The 17,111-nt window shown below is 48.0% G+C and overlaps 2 protein-coding genes across 2 annotated transcripts in view; one reads left to right on the plus strand and one right to left on the minus strand.

Annotated features, from left to right (window-relative positions):
* Positions 1–179: 179 nt before the first annotated feature.
* Positions 180–3,239, plus strand: mrm3a (mitochondrial rRNA methyltransferase 3a; the record flags this gene model as incomplete). Its single annotated transcript, XM_083684836.1, has 4 exons — positions 180–586; positions 799–1,043; positions 1,235–1,396; positions 1,698–3,239. 4 exons carry the CDS (start codon positions 180–182, stop codon positions 2,306–2,308), a joined length of 1,425 nt encoding a protein of 474 aa, XP_083540962.1. The 3' UTR covers positions 2,309–3,239.
* Positions 3,240–3,298: 59 nt separating this feature from the next.
* Positions 3,299–17,111, minus strand: part of nxn (nucleoredoxin) — a 49,527-nt gene continuing 35,714 nt past the window's right edge. The window contains 8 exon segments of the mRNA XM_083685281.1: positions 3,299–4,747; positions 9,556–9,680; positions 10,551–10,730; positions 12,449–12,553; positions 12,683–12,735; positions 12,737–12,783; positions 14,303–14,436; positions 15,963–16,080. Coding sequence (XP_083541407.1) covers positions 4,565–4,747; positions 9,556–9,680; positions 10,551–10,730; positions 12,449–12,553; positions 12,683–12,735; positions 12,737–12,783; positions 14,303–14,436; positions 15,963–16,080 — 945 coding nt within the window. The 3' untranslated portion in view covers positions 3,299–4,564.

Below are 17,111 nucleotides of genomic sequence, written 5' to 3' on the forward strand. Positions count from 1 at the left end.
ATTTATTAATGATACTAGAAATTACAATGTTTATGTTGTTGTTAAGATCATTCTTACCAAAGAAAAAACACGTTTTACTGTCCATTTTACGTTTTAAACCCCCCCCATTTCTCAATGGTATGAACCAACCAATGCTACTGTCAATCACATAGTTCCTCCCCCTTCCGCTCACAGCGAAGATGGCAGCGTTCATGAGAAGCATGTCATGGCATCTCTTTACATTAGAAAGAAGTGCACTTATGAAAACAAGCAACGATTACATTGTAGAATCAAAGAGATATGTGCGAGCATTGAAAAGGAAACCTGTGAAGGTGTTGTATCCTGATTCTGAGACAACATCGCATCAGAGGTCAAATACTGTTGGCAAGAAGATATCTCAGGCAGTTGGGCACAAGCATGTGAAGGAACCTAATGTCAAGCACAGCAACAACTTCAAAACAGAGACGTCTGATAGAAATATCCTCACCAAGTCATTGAGTATAAGAAGTGACAATGTATCCTCAGCCTCGAAACATGCAACCACTTCAAACGACCAACTAGCAGGACTGCGATTCGAGACGGCCTTCCCTGGTGATAAACGATTGGCGTAAGTATTGCATTGATTTTTGTATTTCCATTGTCAGTGTCCCTCCTTCCATGAGGTTAGCCATTGTAAAACTGTACTACATCTATCTACATGCATCCAGTGAACTTTAGGCCTGTGTCGAAGTTTTCACGTTCATTTGCAACTGCAGTATCTTAGGATTGGAGTGTTAAACAGCGATGTGATCATCCATCCCATCTCTCTCTGTCTCCCAGGAGGGTGGTGAGTATCGCTCGTTCCAGGACGTTCCGGGAGCAACAGGGTAAGATTCTGCTGGAGGGGAGACGGTTGATCTGCGACGCACTGGAGGCTGGAGCCAACCCCCAGATGGTGTTCTTCAGCTCAGAGGAGCGTCTGAGCGAGCTCCCCCTGGACAAACTGAAGAGGGCCACACTGGTCAAAGTCAAATTTGAAGACATCAAGATCTGGTCCAGCCTCGTGTCTCCGCAGGGAGTGATAGGTCCGATGTGCATCTTTTCATTTGGAGACAAGTTTACTTGAATGAATATCACTTACATTTATATTTCTTTTGACTGCCTATTAATCAAACATTTTGATACTGGTTTGTTTATATTGAATTGTTAATTGAATTCGAGCCACTAAATTGTATTCTCATACTGAGTATTCAATATGTCCCCTCTCCTCCTCTAGCCATATTTTCACGCCCGGACCCATCACGCCTGGCGTTCCCTGAGCGTGGTCAGTCTCTGCCATTGTCCCTGATCTGTGACAACGTGCGTGACCCTGGGAACCTGGGCACCATCCTGCGCTGTGCAGCTGCTGCTGGCTGCCTCAACGTCTTACTCACCAAAGGTACTGATGAACTAAGATGATGATGGAAACATTTACATAATAAACGTATACAGTACACTATACTTGCATCCCAATTCCCCTACCTTTCCCCTGTAGTGTGCACTCTTGTACATGGAATTAAAAGCATTTGATTGGTGTAAGAGCTCACACTTACACCAATTCTATGCTTTTAAATCCATGTAGGGTAATGCACAAGTGCACACTTTGGGGGGAAACAGGTGGGGTATGAGATTCAGTATACCACCCTTAACAGTTCTGCTACCAAGTAGTAACAAGTATCTTACAACATTTCTTCTCATAGGCTGCGTCGACGCTTGGGAGCCTAAGGTGCTGCGAGCAGCAATGGGCGCCCATTTCCGTCTCCCCATCTTTCCCAGCCTGCACTGGGATGATGTTCAAGACCACCTCCTGAACCCAGTGACTGTCCACGTGGCAGATAACTGCAGTGGCTCCGAGGGACAAGGAGAAGCAGCAGATTCCCAAGGAGCCAGCCAGTCTAACCTACCCTCCAAGCCTGGGGACTGTGGATGGGTGAGCAACAGGCCTAATCGTAAACACACACGCTACCAGGACTACGACAGTGACTCTGATACGGATGACGATTCCGATGAGGAGGACGAAGAACTTCCACTTCCAACACTGGAAACCAAACTGTACCACGAGAGCTGGGCCCAGGGAAGCTCTGCGGTTGTGATTGGTGGAGAGACGCACGGACTGAGTCTGGAAGCTGTCCAATTGGCTGAGAGAACCGCCGGTCAAAGACTGTTTATTCCTTTGGTCGCGGGGGTGGACAGTCTGAACTCGGCCGTGGCGGCTAGCATCCTTTTGTTTGAAGGCAGGAGGCAACTGTTAAACTGGATGGAGACGTCTGGCAGGAAAGCTAAATCTGAACTCCAGCGACAACTGCCATGATTTTCCTGGAAGTCTTTTTGAGTGTCATTTCTGGTGTTGTTCACTTTTTCCATGTGCACACATTTTGTCACGTCTTTAAGACTCTCATAATGTCTCTCTCAATTAGATGGATTTAATTTCCATATTTTGCCTTGCTCGGCTTATAATAAAAAGTTAAGTGGAATTAAGTCTGCTCAACGAGTGACATCATTTACTTAATTTCCATGTGTTCTTTCCTGTCTGTATATCCCCCTCTGTCTACTAAATGTCCTGCCAGTGTGGCTTTGGAAGCATCTCTTACCCTCTTCTGCGGTGGCCAACATTAACCAGATAACTGTGTTCCATTTCTCCACCCTTGTCCTGAAGTAGGCAATGGTGCACAACCCCATGTGGATTCCAAATTCATATGAGTTAGGGTTAGTGCATACTTCAGGGAAAAGGGTAGATCAATTAAGCCATGACTGATGAATACTTCTCAAGAATGGACACCACAGGTGGTGTGTTGTGTATGTTTGTTAAGCAAAGGGCATAGTATAGCCTGTCAATCCACTGCAACATTTCTCTGAAAATGTATGGATGCAATTATCTTAGTAACCACAGGGTGGCGCCTGGCGCCCTATCGGAGGCCAGCTGGACTGTATGTTTTTATGCGGAAGTAAATATAAAAACCGCAGGAATTCATGAAAGAAAATGTGTGGTCAAATAGCTAAGGGTTTCCATTCATATATGAGTTTGCTGTTACTGTAAACCAATGCGTTATTGTGTGTAATACCATATCAAATATTTTATATATATATATATCAAAAGTTTTCCATCTGTTATTGACTGTAGAGTATGTCTGGAATCATCATTGATGCACAATACATTTAAAATGGTTGACACTGAATAGGTTCTGTTGAGGCTAAATGTATACATTTGTTGTATACACAATAAATGATTTGTTTTTATTCTTTGTATTTGCATGTAAGTCATTGACCAAGTGAATGAGAACTCTTACACACAGAGATGGAGTTGACATTAGAAAAGACAGTTGTGCACTTGTGCTTGACAGTGAATTTTAATGGCTGTGAAGTCATGACTAGAGACACAACCTGGGAGTAACAGAAACATGTGAATTCATACTTTCAACACTTAGCAACTAAGGTTGATTTTAAATGCCATGTTTTGTGCCTTTAAAAATATCTGGCCTTTTCAGTAGAGGGGACCTTCACAGAAAATCCTCTTAAATGTCATCACAGTTGAGATGGAAACCAACCGTCATAACAATTGGGTAGAGTTGACCTTCACGCATATCATGACAGAGAACAAAACATTGGATATCAAAACACATTCAATCAACACGTCAAAGCCAGATGCAATAAAAAACAACAATCCAGTCCAAGCAAATAGAGACTTTTCTGAAAATTACCTTTAAAAACAGGGAAATCAAAACATTGTGTTAGGCTTATGCTGTATGCACATCTGTCATACTGTTATGCAGCACCTTTATACAGAGAAGAACATAAAAACACAGATCAGATCAGATCAGCTACATCAAACTGAAGTTCAGGACATTTGTCTGGACTGCGTACATTGCGTGAATTACAACTACAGAACTTTGAATATTGGTTGCAATCATTTTATTCTTTTCAGCACATTTTTTGGAAAACATAAGCGGGGCTCATTGATAACATGAAAGTAAAAGGCAATACAGAGACATTTGACAATTCAAGTCCATTTGGATCACTGTGGGTTTCTTTGAGTATAAAGAAATGCTAATAATGGAACTGAACAAAAACAAGCGATTGACAGGCAGCCAGAAAAAGCAACAGAATCTCTGTATATATTACTGTAGGTGGCTATAGTCAATGCAAGGCACCACAGGAGAAGGACTCCATTAGAGAAGGACATGTTTAAAAAAAAAAAGTTAAAAAGTGAGGCTTTTCTCTAACAGTCTGACTGATTGGGGCGGGGTGGGGGGGGTGGGGGGTGGGGGTAGGGGGGGCAGAAGAATTGGGAGTCTGACAACAGGGAGGCAGGGCTTGTGGTGGGAGGGAGGTCAGGGTTGATGGAGGTGTGGGTTTCAGTCCCGTATCTATGCTGCATCCCATTTCTCCAACCTCCTCCTGAAGTATGCACTGGGGCACTTCCCCACAAGGACATTAAAAGCAAAGGATTGGTCTAAGCATGTGCTCTAACACCAATCCATTCCCATTTAGATCCATATGAGGGAGAGCACGAGTGTAAACTTCAGATGAAAGAGTGGAGAAATGGGACCCCAGCATTAAGGCTTCCTCTTTAGATAGGCTCTGGTTTGAGCTTCTCGGCCAGGAAGTCGCTGACAAACAGGTCCACCACGGCCGGTGTAATCTCCTCCACATCGCGAACGTACTTGGCCCGGGCAGACATGTCCAGGATGGTGAGCAGTGGCGCCGCCTCTGGCAGGTTGGTGTAGTCGCGCAGTGAGTCACTCATGTCATCCTGTCAACAGAAAGACAGTTTGGTTGTGATGATGGGGGAGGGGATGGAGATACAGCTAACAGATCATAAATATATATCATCATGTAAATGTTTTATAATACAGACTGAAAATGGGATGTGCAATGGAGCACAGTTAGGATTCATCAAATTGCAAGGTTGCAATTGTGATGTCGCTTACAGATGATCAACAATGGTTTATTCCACTGGTTTTAGATCAGTGGTTTGTCCCATGTGTGAAAACACCGTCATGGTAGAGGAGGTGAAAATAACACACTAGATCAGTTTATGAATGGACTGAGCCTTCTTTTCTCTCAATCAGTTGTGACTTGATTTTGGCATGATACAGTAACTGGGACAGCAGCACACAATGATAAACCACGGCACATGATGACTCAGTACATTCACAAGTACAAGGCTGTCTTATTAGCTAATGCCTGTGTGATTCTGAAGACTGGTGAAGTCTTTCTTCTCTCTGCTCTGTCCTCAAGCTGGCTGGCTGGCTGGCAGGCAGGCAGGCAGGCAGCGTGCCCAGTGAGCCAGGGCTCCATCGTGCCTAACCCCCCCTACCCCCACCCTGATGGGGGAAGTGTTGCTGGGGAGAGAGGAGAGGGAAACAGGAGGGGGTCCAACAACATGGCTCCCTTCAAAGACTTACTCATGGTGTACAAGGCTGGGAGACTTCACAGACGACAGAGTGTATTGGAATAGCGCATGTGTGTGTGTGTGTGTGTGTGTGTGTGTGTGTGTGTGAAGAGTGCATATATTCATGTATGGTGAGAAACTGTGATCAAAAGGGTGTGGGTTTGGTTGAGCTTTTCGCAGGGTTGTCTGGGGCTGACCGATGTCCATTCCTGAATGTTTTTGCAGCCCCTTAGACTGTACACAGACCCAACCCTTGTTTAGCCTGAAGCAAGACCTCACCTTTCACCCCGTTAACAACTCAGTTTTCAGCCCCTGCAATCATAAACCGAACACACACACACACACACACACACACACAAATAAATAACTCACTGTAACACCACAGCAGACAGGCAGGCAGCTCCCAAACCCACTCTAGTTGGAAGGACAATTAATGATTCAAAAAAGAGAGGAAATAACACACAGCACTAGTTTGGCACAATGTACACTTGTAACCGTTAGTCATTCTGGAGGAAGCCTTTCCTCCTCAACAGAGAGAGAGAGAGAGATTACTGTAGTTCCAGGCTCAACTTTCTCTATCTTTCAAAAGAGGATTCAAAGTGTTGATTTATGTGAGGTCACACATTTCAGTCCTGTCGTCAGACTTGTATCTGACATGGGCCGAGACGGTCTCTCACCCCCTTCATGACAGGATAATCTGATTTCCCTCTACTAAGCCCTCTGGGTGAGAGAGACTTGGAAAAGAACAGTGATAGATCTCATATGGAAAACATTTCTTTTTTTTAATCAATTGACCACAGAGTGGCGCTGTTGCAGAGGCTTGGAGTTCTCATGAAATCACAGCTTTACACTCAGACGTTCCCCTTCTTTTTGGGGGGGCCTGACTTGCTCCAGGATATCTAGAAATGTGGAAGCAATGCTATTCAAACCAAACTCATTTTAAAATCACACAATCAGCTCTCGGTACTCTCGAAGAGCAGCTTGGCTGCTTCGCTACCTAAAAAGGACAAGTATGCCAACACAAAGTTTGTGACCTCAACTTGTTGCAAAACTGCTAGCAGATGGAACACTTAAGAGTTGGATGTGGACAGCTCACTTCCTCCGAATCTACCCAGAATTTCACCCGGCTCCAGATCACTGCATCTGAACCATGAGTGTTCCTTCACGACCAGGAAGAGTAATAGTGTGTGTTGCTACACCCATGAGAGTGTATATTGTTCACTGATGATTCATGCTATGAGCTAATCTCTCGAGCCACACAAATCTGTGACTCTTCACATCGAAATGGCTTCTCTTGCAAACTGAGATTGTAGTTAGATAGATAAATAGATAGATAGATCCTGGTAGCATAGTAGAGAGGTCCTGGGGGCGGACGTGGAAAAGAACCACAAAAAGAGAAATCACAAGAGGAGTCTGTCAGTATGGCTCTTTCCAGGCTCTTAGATGTGAGATACAATCTCTCCTCTGTGGTAAAGTCATGCATCTTCTTTTGTGTGACTGTGTGTAAACTTCTGCTCTGTGAGAGACACACTGCCATTCCCCTCGTCATCCCCCCTCCCCCCTCCACCCGCCCTCTGCATCCCGAGCTGAACAAAAAGACAAAGAGAGCCTCTGGGCTATGTGGCCTGCCCTGCAGTCACTACACACTCGTGATAAGGTCCTGTGTGTGTGTGTGTGTGTGTGTGTGTGTGTGTGTGTGTGTTTACCATATGGAGCATGCTATCTGTGCTGCACAATGTCAGGTTTATTCTGCCCATTGTGACACTGTGGCATTCTGCAGACGGTGGTCATAAGATAACTCCCTGCAGAGAGAAGAGGCTCCCATTGGCTGGACGGCCATGACAGCACCTTCCTGATTGGTCAGCTTGAGAGTCTGGAGCGTTGTCGTACGCTGTGAAATCCAATTGGCAGGGATATGATTGGCTGAACAATAGCCTTCAGAATGAACCTGAATAACCAGGAGACTCAGGCTGTGAGTCTGCTGTCAGAGGACAGGATGCCCTGTGATTGTAGGCTGGATCAGGTACGCCTTTTAAATGCACGTACTGGAAGATAACACTCTGAACTGGTGTAAAGCTAATCCATTATACAACATAAGAGTTGTGAAAGAAATATTGCCTATTTCACTTGATTGTTTTATCGTTTTCGCGTTTTGCCATATTAAAACCTACATTGCTTAGGTGTAAATAACCATTGGAGTGCCAATCCTGCCTATTTCATACTACATGCAGGCATGTGTGTCTATGCAACCTTTTCACCTAGGGGTCAGGGCTAGCAGGTGAGATAGGCAGACTAAACTCACCAAGCACAACCCGAGACTCTTCAAGGCTTCACACGCTACAGGGCCAACACGCTACAGGGCCAACCCAAAACCTTTATGAGCTGCCTCGACTATTTCCGTTTCACATTGGCCTTTCTAGCACTGTTACAGCAACTATGCCGGACATATAACCAGGCCAGCACAGTACAGCTCAGCTTGGTTTAGCTCTGTAGTGTGAAAGGGGTATATGTTGGCTACAGCTGGTAAGGGGTCAAGCCTCAAGGCCCTTTAAGTCAACTAACATATCATAGAAGGTATTTACAGACAACAAAACACATACAGTACAACTACATTCTGTATCTTTTCTTCATTCACAAACACAAACCAGTCCCAGGCCCTACTGTACCTTTTTTCTTGTACTGTATCTTGTAACCATCGTACTTGTCAGGTTCTCTAAGATCCTGCATGACTTATTGGGTGAGGTAATAAGATCCCCTGTCATACTGTGAAGGCTAGGCTCCCCCGGTGGGGCTGCCAGCCAGCATAGTGCTGTCTCACTGATACAGTAAACCCAACACAGCAGCTGGCCAGAGAGCAGCAGGCCTCACCCAGGCCCCGGCCCAGGAGGCTGGGGGGAAGGCCTGTAACCTCAGCCTCTGCTTGGGGTAACACAGAGCCCGTGGCATGGTGGCATGGTGGTATGGTGGGGAGACATGTTGATCAGAGAAGCCAATCTTGAACAGTACCATGGCTGGTGAATTCAGATCAGTTGACCCCTGACCCCAGACCCAGATGGTGGGAAACTAGACCTGCTCTAAAAAGGTTCCAGAAGAGTGAACATAAGGCTACACTCCAACACTGGTATTACTACTGGAGAGCATGCTATGCTGCAGTCTCTTCTAGTGAAGCAACAGCATTCAGAATGGGTCCAGATGTAAAACATTAGCAAGCAATTCAACAAACCCATGATATCAATAAGGTAAAGATATGCTGTCTCTGCCCATTGTTTGTGTTTGTGTGTGTGTGTGTATGTGTGTGTCTGTGTGTGCGTCGGACAGGTGAACGACTGTGTCCTTGCTCTATCTGTGGTTGGCATTTCAAGGCTGATATCAGAGGGAGGGGGTGAGCAGACTCAGCCTCAGGCAGAAAGACAGCGGGGGGTCAGACAGGGAACACATGGCTGAAACCCAAGCCAGGCCCATGTCGTGTGACATGGGACACCAGGGCCTGTCCTCCCCAAAACGTAGAGCACCGAGAGCGGGAGATGAGGAGAGGGGGGGTGGGGGGACTGGGGGTGGGAAGTTGGGAGGGTAAACAGCTAATCCAGTAATTACGGCCGCCGCTAACTCCGCGAGCTCCGGAAAGGTCGAGAAGGGAAAACAAGAGATAACAAGAGTTATGAAAACTCCATGTTCCCTCCCACACAGAGGGCAGATGGACGGGGGGATGGAGGGAAAGGAGGGAGCACAGCTGTTCTGGGGAGAGGGAGGACAAGCTCGCTGGCACCCTCTGGCTCTTCCTATCATCACGGAGGCAACCAGCTGAAATCTGGCCCCCGAGAGTGTGCCTCTCTTTCAAAGCGAAAGGGCCCCCCTCACTTGATACAGTCACTTATTTCCATGTCTGTGTGTACAGGCATGTCCTACCAGAGGATGTCTTGATATATGTGATAACTAAAGCAGATGGCGCCTCACACCGGAACATGCATTCAGCCTACCAAACATACACTCACTGTGAGGTTGTTCTCACACAGGAATGCAACACCAATTAAAAAAAAAAAAAAAGCCCAAAGTTAAGACAGTATTGGACAAGGCGTGAATTTCTTCCAAGTAAGCTAGAGCTGTGGGTGTGTGTGTGTGTGTGTGTGTGTGTGTGTGTGTGTGTATGTGGGTTCTTTGTCTCTCACTTCTCCAGCCACGAAGAACAGCAGCGGCGTCTCTTCCTCCTTGGCTTTGTACTTGGCCATGATCTTCTCTGCGATTGGCTGGATCAGCTCCTTGGCCGGCTCCAATTCTCCCTCTTCCTCCGCGTCTGAACGAACGAGAGAGAGAGAGAGAGAAAACTAGGTGTTAAAAAGTATGAAAAGACCAGACCGAGGACAGGATGAGAAAGAGAGAGAAAACCAACCAGGAGGAGAGGAAGAATGTGCAGACACATCAACAGAGGAGTGGAAGAGACAAGTGAAAGCAGAAGGGAGGAGAGGTGAGGGAGGAGAGGTGAGGGAGGAGAGGGGAGGGGAGGAGAGGTGAGGGAGGAGAGGTGAGGGAGGAGAGGGGAGGGAGGACGAGTGGACGGACAGATAACCAGATGAGTGAAGAGGATGAAAGGAGCAGAGCAGATGGCCTCTGACTGGCCCCCCGTCCCCTCTATCTATTCACTGAGGAGGCCGGGGTGGCCTGGAATTATGAGGTCATCACTGTGCACCCTCACGTCACTCCATTCTGACTGCGTCCTCCCGCCTGATTGCTCTCCTGTCCACTTTGGCCAAAGCCATTTAACAGAGTGTGGCATCAATCTCTGTCTCGCTGCCAACACACAGACCGACACAACACTCAACAACAACTAATCACATGCCCTCCCTTGCTCCTGCACACTTTCAAACTGCTCCACTTGTACTATTTGATGTTCTTTTGAATCTATCTACCTTTTTTTTTTTTTTTTAACAGACTTTGACTCAGGTGGAAAGTTTTGGTTGGCACAGGCAACAAATGCCACTCCACTCACCCATAAAGACCACGAGGCAGGGCCCCTCGTGGAGCTGCACAGTAGGGACCAGCACTCACCCACAAAGAGCACAAGGCAGGGCCCCTCGTGGAGCTGCACAGTAGGGACCAGCACTCACCCACAAAGAGCACAAGGCAGGGCCCCTCGTGGAGCTGCACAGTAGGGACCAGCACTCACCCACAAAGAGCACAAGGCAGGGCCCCTCGTGGAGCTGCACAGCATTGGACTCGCTGAGCTCCAGCACAGGCCGGGGGTGCCAGGGGAAGAGCCGACACTCTGGATCGTTCAGCACCTCCACGCGGCCCTGTCGCGAAATCATGTGACCCTCTGTGTCCAAAAGAATCAGGGTGGGAATACCTGGCGAAGGAAGGATGGGGAGAGAGAATGTTTTTATTTTATTATTGTAGATCCCCTGCTTTCATTTTCTTCCGTCTTTGCCATTTCCCCTCACCACAGAGTGATGTGTATGCTCTATTCTCCCACTGAGTTTGTTTATTTGTGTGGTGTGGAGGTGAAGGGGAGCTTTCAGACCCTCTGAGGCTCTGATCAACCTCTTCTCCTCTCGTCGAAAACTCTCACTCTTCCCCCTCCGTCAACTGTGCCTTTACTTTCTCTCTCCATCTCTCACACTCACCTCACCCTTTCGCTCTCAGCTCAGACTCCCTCTGGGTCGACTGTTCAGGATTTGCTTTCTTTTTCCTTTTTTTTTTTTCTACACACACAACCCTTTTCTCTCCTACCATCTTTCAGATTACGATCTCACTGCGGTATTAACAGCCTTATCAGAAACAGACACAGAGTGCACAGTGTGTGTTTGGTTGGGAGGGCGTGAGGGTGTGTGGTGTGTGTGGTGTGTGTGTGTGTGTGTGTGGTGGGATTGTATGGTGGGGGCTGGTCTGAATAGCTGGGGTAAGAGTCCGGGGGGGGGGGGGGGAGGCAGTATCGACTCATCCTGCATGCATTCCGCACATACCAGGCAGGAGAGGCAGAGAGCCAGCAGTCTTTAACAGCATCCACACTCCCTCCTCTCAACGGAGAGGGAGAGAGAGAGAGGGAGAGGGAGAGAGAGAGAGGGAGAGAGAGAGGGAGAGGGAGAGGGAGAGGGAGAGGGAGAGAGAGAGGGAGAGGGAGAGAGAGGGAGAGAGAGGGAGAGAGAGGGAGAGAGAGAGGGAGAGGGAGGGGGAGAGAGAGAGGGAGAGGGAGAGAGAGAGGGAGAGGGAGAGAGAGAGGGAGGGAGAGGGAGGGGGAGATAGAGGGAGGGGGAGATAGAGAGGGAGAGAGAGAGAGGGAGAGGGAGGGGGAGAGAGAGGGAGAGAGAGAGGGAGAGGGAGAGGGAGGGGGAGAGAGAAAAAAGGCTGAAGAAATGGCCCTTCCATAGCGAGAGGACCAGTAAACTTGATTACCTGCCCACATTCCTCATGTTGCAGGGCTATCTGTTCACTGTTCCCTACCCAGCACATATGTACGTACGTACACACACACATGCACACTCACATGCACAAACGCGCACACACACACACACACACACACACACACACACACAGGCCCGCCATTGTGCCGCTTCTCGACATCAACACATCAAGCCAAATGATAAACCCTAGATCGGGGCAGTTTCCCAGACACAGATTACGCCTCCTCATCCAGCTACAGTAGGGTTAACCCTCCTCATCCAGCTACAGTAGGGTTAACCCTCCTCATCCAGCTACAGTAGGGTTAACCCTCCTCATCCAACTACAGTAGGGTTAACCCTCCTCATCCAGCTACAGTAGGGTTAACCCTCCTCATCCAGCTACAGTAGGGTTAACCCTCCTCATCCAGCTACAGTAGGGTTAACCCTCCTCATCCAACTACAGTAGGGTTAACCCTCCTCATCCAGCTACAGTAGGGTTAACCCTCCTCATCCAGCTACAGTAGGGTTAACCCTCCTCATCCAGCTACAGTAGGGTTAACCCTCCTCATCCAACTACAGTAGGGTTAACCCTCCTCATCCAACTACAGTAGGGTTAACCCGGGTCTGGGAAACTGTCTCCTGTCCATCTCACATCTAAAACGTGTACAGGCGGTGGTTAACTTACCTTGTATTCCATAGAGTCTGTTGAGTCGTGATCGGCGAGCCTCGTCTGAGTATGGGATCGCCAACCAAGGCATCTCACTGAAGTACTGCTTAAAGGACTCCTCCGACGCTGGGGTTGCAAACACAAAACAACCATTAGCACAATGTTGACCTCCCTTTATTCAGCCTATTAACAACCTGAAAGCACATGAGTGTGTGTGTGTGTGTGTGTGTGTGTGTGTGTTGCATGAGTCTCACCTGTCAGCACTAACAAACACAATCTCAAACTTTTGACCCGACTCCTTCACTGCGATACGATTCCACCAGCACACGAGTCAGACTGCGGCATGGAGGGCACTGCAAGACACACACACACACACACACACACACACATCACACATAATGACATCAGCTCCCAGTCAATGTGAAGAACATTATGGACAGTGTGAAGAAGATTATGACAGATGTATTGATGAACATTGCCCGGGGTAGGTTTCCTGATTCTGTATTTATTCCACTGAAGGCCACCACCAAAGCCTCACTAGAAAGGAATACAAATCACCTTTTGTCTCCTTGGGCTGTTCAAATGTGAGAACCTAAGTACTCAAGAAGAGCTCTTAAAACACCAGCACTGCCTTGGCTTGGAGGCATTTGTTGTTGAGTGTGTGTGTGTGTGTGTGTGTGTATGTGTGTGTGTGTGTGTGTGTGTCTCCTCTCAAGCCAGGCACTCAGAATGACTTCATCGCGTCTCCACTCCCACAGGATCAGGGCCAGTGCTACAGCACCAGGCTGACTGTGCTGCGGGAGCAGACTGGGTGGCGTTCAGATGTGGAGGAGAAAAACAACCAGACCAAATTCAGGCCAAATTCCTCATCAGTCTCCCGTCTCTTTTATATTCTCTCTTTTTATTCTACACATTTCCTTTCTCTTTTTCCCAGTCGCAGTGGCACAAACATGGGAAACACTCAATTATACACACACAGTACGCAGTGAGTGACACGCGTAGTGAGAGTAGGAAATGGGTCGCCCCCTCTATCCTGCCCGGGGTCGACCAAGCCCCCCCCCCCCCCCCCCCCCCCCGCAAGAGAAAAAAGGAAAAAAATCAAAGTGTCCCACACGTAAATGGACACCAGGACCAGGTGGTGCAGAGCATTTTCACGCTTGTAATGTTCTTTTAACGGTGGGTATATTTACGCTGGTAAACGGGGGGAATGTGCCGATAAAAACACAGCACATTAAAAAAAAAGAAAAGTGTGTTCTTTCAATTTCTGTGGGTTGGGAAGCTATCCTGACACAGTCTGAATGCGTCATGGTGTGGTGCTAGTCTAGGGGTAGGAGTTGCACTGCTGCACAGCTGGTAGGGAGGCTTGGTTGCTGCCTAGATCTGCTGCAAGAACAGCTCATCAGTGACACAAGCCTTTCATGCATCACTGAGTCACGCCCTACGCACGGATGGGCAGAGCACAGCCAGCACTGAGACAGAGAGAGAGAGAGAGAGAGAGACACAATGGCCTGATGCTGTGAGGGTGTGGTGCCCACTTTAGAAGGCCAGAGTAGGTGATGACAGAGACGAGAGGAATAACCACAGCTTCAGACAATAGACCCCAACCTTCCAGAGCCCCAGTCCTGCCCTGGTCATGCCCCCCAGCTACACATCCTGCCCCTGGCCAGAACTCCTGCCTCGCTCCTGCTTCCTCCTACTGTGCCCTGGCCGCCCTGCCCTCACTCTGACTGATGTCTCTGTGTTTTGTTAGTGCTAAAACTCACATCAGAGGACAGCTGGGGAGGCCTGAAAAGGAAAATGAGGGGGCTTCCCGCCCGCACGCACGCACGCACGCACGCACGCACGCACGCACGCACGCACGCACGCACTCACCCAGTGTGCAGAGAAGTACACTCCCACATAGTGGCCCTCCAGGGCACTGCTGTCTGTCGTCTGCCGGTTGTTCCTGAGCAGAGGGCCAGCCACCACCTCCACAAAGGGCTTGGGCCCCCAGGGAAACTCCAGGCCTAAGAGAGGGGGTGAGGGAGGGTGAGAGAGAGAGAGAGAGAGAGAGAGAGAGAGAGCGAGAGAGAGGGCCAAAGGGTCTGGTTACTGAACTGAAGAGAGCTTTTCCTGACAAACCCCCATTCAAAACCAGAGCACTCCCTCCTTCTGGCTGGGCTATTAGATATTAAATACATGCATATGTGCCGAACATTTGTCATACATACATCTTCAAACCCAGCGAGTGTGTCTCTCACTCACAGGCTCTTTTGTGCTCGTCTGTGTGATCTGCGTTTGGAAGCAGGACAGGCCGCACAACAGATGCAGAATGTGGTTTTAATGATGATTGAATGCCTACGTAGTTCCCTTTCCCATCCAGCGTGTAGTCAGCGATGTCCCAGCTCTCTTTCTCCCTCTCTTTCTCCTCTCCTTTTCTTTTCATCGCTTTTCAAGCTTTCTTCATTGTCAGTGTCAGGCACTAGAGATGCATTTGGGATGAGCGAGCCTAAAGAAGTGCAATCCTAAATGAAACGCTGCGGGACAGGGGCTGTAAACATTCCTTTATGTCGACACGGGTTGTCAGGGTTGTAAAAGTGCACTACATCCTGGCGCTCCAGGCCAGTCCTCCGCCACTCCAGCAGGGCCTTTCAGAACACTGAAACTGAACGGGGGGTCCTGAATCCTCACCCACCCCACCCTACCTCACACTCTTACTAGCTGCTTGTGGTCCCCTTCCTCACGCACGCACGCACGCACGCACGCACGCACGCACATGCACACACACACACACACACGCACACTCCTTTTTCCTCGTACTGCTACCGCGCCACACGACCTCCTTCTGTACAACACTAAAAGAGGATGGGGAGAGAAGATTAATGTCTCTTATTTGCCCACATCCAGTCGCGTCAAGCTGCAGTTAATGAATCATGGAAATAATACTGTCGCTAGAACTGGGATTCATTAGGCAGACAGAGGGTCTGTCATGGCGCTCATGTGAAACCCATTCCCTGGGCCACACCACGGGTTCTACTGCCAAGGTGCCTCCCTCGGCTCTGCCTCCTCATATCACATGACTAATGGGGCTTTCTCATGTTGGCCAATAAGGGTCTGAAGAGCAGGATGTCAAAATATTGGAGATCTTTCCGGCCACAAGATGACATCCTCTCAAGCAGTGTGGAATGCAAGTCCTGCCTCATGCTAACTGGCCGTCCGGCTCCACTTTAAAGCACAATCAATTATAGGTTTGCAGAGTGTGGGAGTGAGAGAGGGCACTCTGTAATAGTCATGCAATGCCAGAAGTTGCAACGATATTGCATGTGGGAAACACAAATTGTAAAATGTGGCCTCCTCTCCGAAATGATGAATGATGTGGCATGACGATATCACAGTGTGTGTTAGAGTGTGTGTGTGTGTGTGTGTGTGTGTGTGTGTGCGCATGTGTTAGTCATGTGTGCGTGTGTGTGTGTGTGTGTGTGTCTCATGTGTGCGTATGTAAAGCAGGCATCCATGCTTTCTGTCAAAGCTGACGTCGGTGGTGATGACTCACCTTTAGGGTCATCTCGCACCACCAGGAGGCCGTTCCGACACACCACCTTCCCTGTGGTGGCATCCACAAACACCAGCGAGGGGATACTGGTCACCTTGTACTTGTTCCACAGCTTCATCTGTGCAGAGAGAGGGAGGGAGAACGAAGAGAGGAAAACAGTGAGTATATAAGACACCTTAAAAACACCTGCATATCAACTAAATACCTGGAGGAGAATGGTCAACATCGTTTGTACACGAGTTCATGATATCTTTGTTGCAGTGGAGGCTGGTGGAGGTAGAAATCAGAGGATGGGCTCATTGCAATGCATGGAATGGAATGAGGAATGGTAATGATGCCATTCCTCATTCCATTCCATGCATTACACACACGTTTTATACCATTTCTCATTCCATGCATTACAACGAGCCCGTCTTCTATTTCTACCTCCACCAGCCTCCACTGCTTGGTTGACGTACTGCAGAACAGACTCTACTGTATCTAAACCTTTCATTGAGAACTAATAAATGACAAAGTCAAACCATTTTTGCTATTGCTACCATAAATAAAAAGTAGCCAACTGAAGTCCCGGCAAGTATCTATGTATCTAAGGGGGTGTTGTTTCTCTAAAGAAAAAAGGGATTTGGATATGTGGTCTGTTGAATAAAACAGCAGTGTAGTGGGCCCTGCGGTGAATTAGTAGAAGGCTAGAATCACACAGCTGCAGGTGCTGATCTAACTTTAAAGAAGCTGGCATCGGAGGAAATTCAAGGGGAGTGTTTTGCTCCTGTTGTTCTACGAATAAAAGCACATGAGGATGTACAGTAGCAGCTGAAAAATCCACACTTGACAAAAGCCTTTCTGCAACACTTCTGCCCCTGCTACTGTGGACGGCTTTTCATTTACCCTCCCCAAGTAAGGATAACATAGTGAATTATTCAGGATTATATCTGTGAGGCCTACCTTGACAGGCCTTTGAGTGATGAACACCTCTAAATCGAATTACGGTGACTGCTATGGTGTACAGCTGCTTGATATGAATATAAAATGTACCACATACAATCTGGCTCTCACTCTTTACAGCCACAAAAGTGTGCTTGAGCTGGGACTATTTATAGTGAACATGTTCAATGTAGTCGTCAACATCAAAGGGGAGATCTGGCTTTTCAT

The sequence above is a fragment of the Argentina silus genome, assembly GCF_951799395.1.
Source record: "Argentina silus genome assembly, chromosome: 14".
Taxonomy (NCBI): domain Eukaryota; kingdom Metazoa; phylum Chordata; class Actinopteri; order Argentiniformes; family Argentinidae; genus Argentina; species Argentina silus.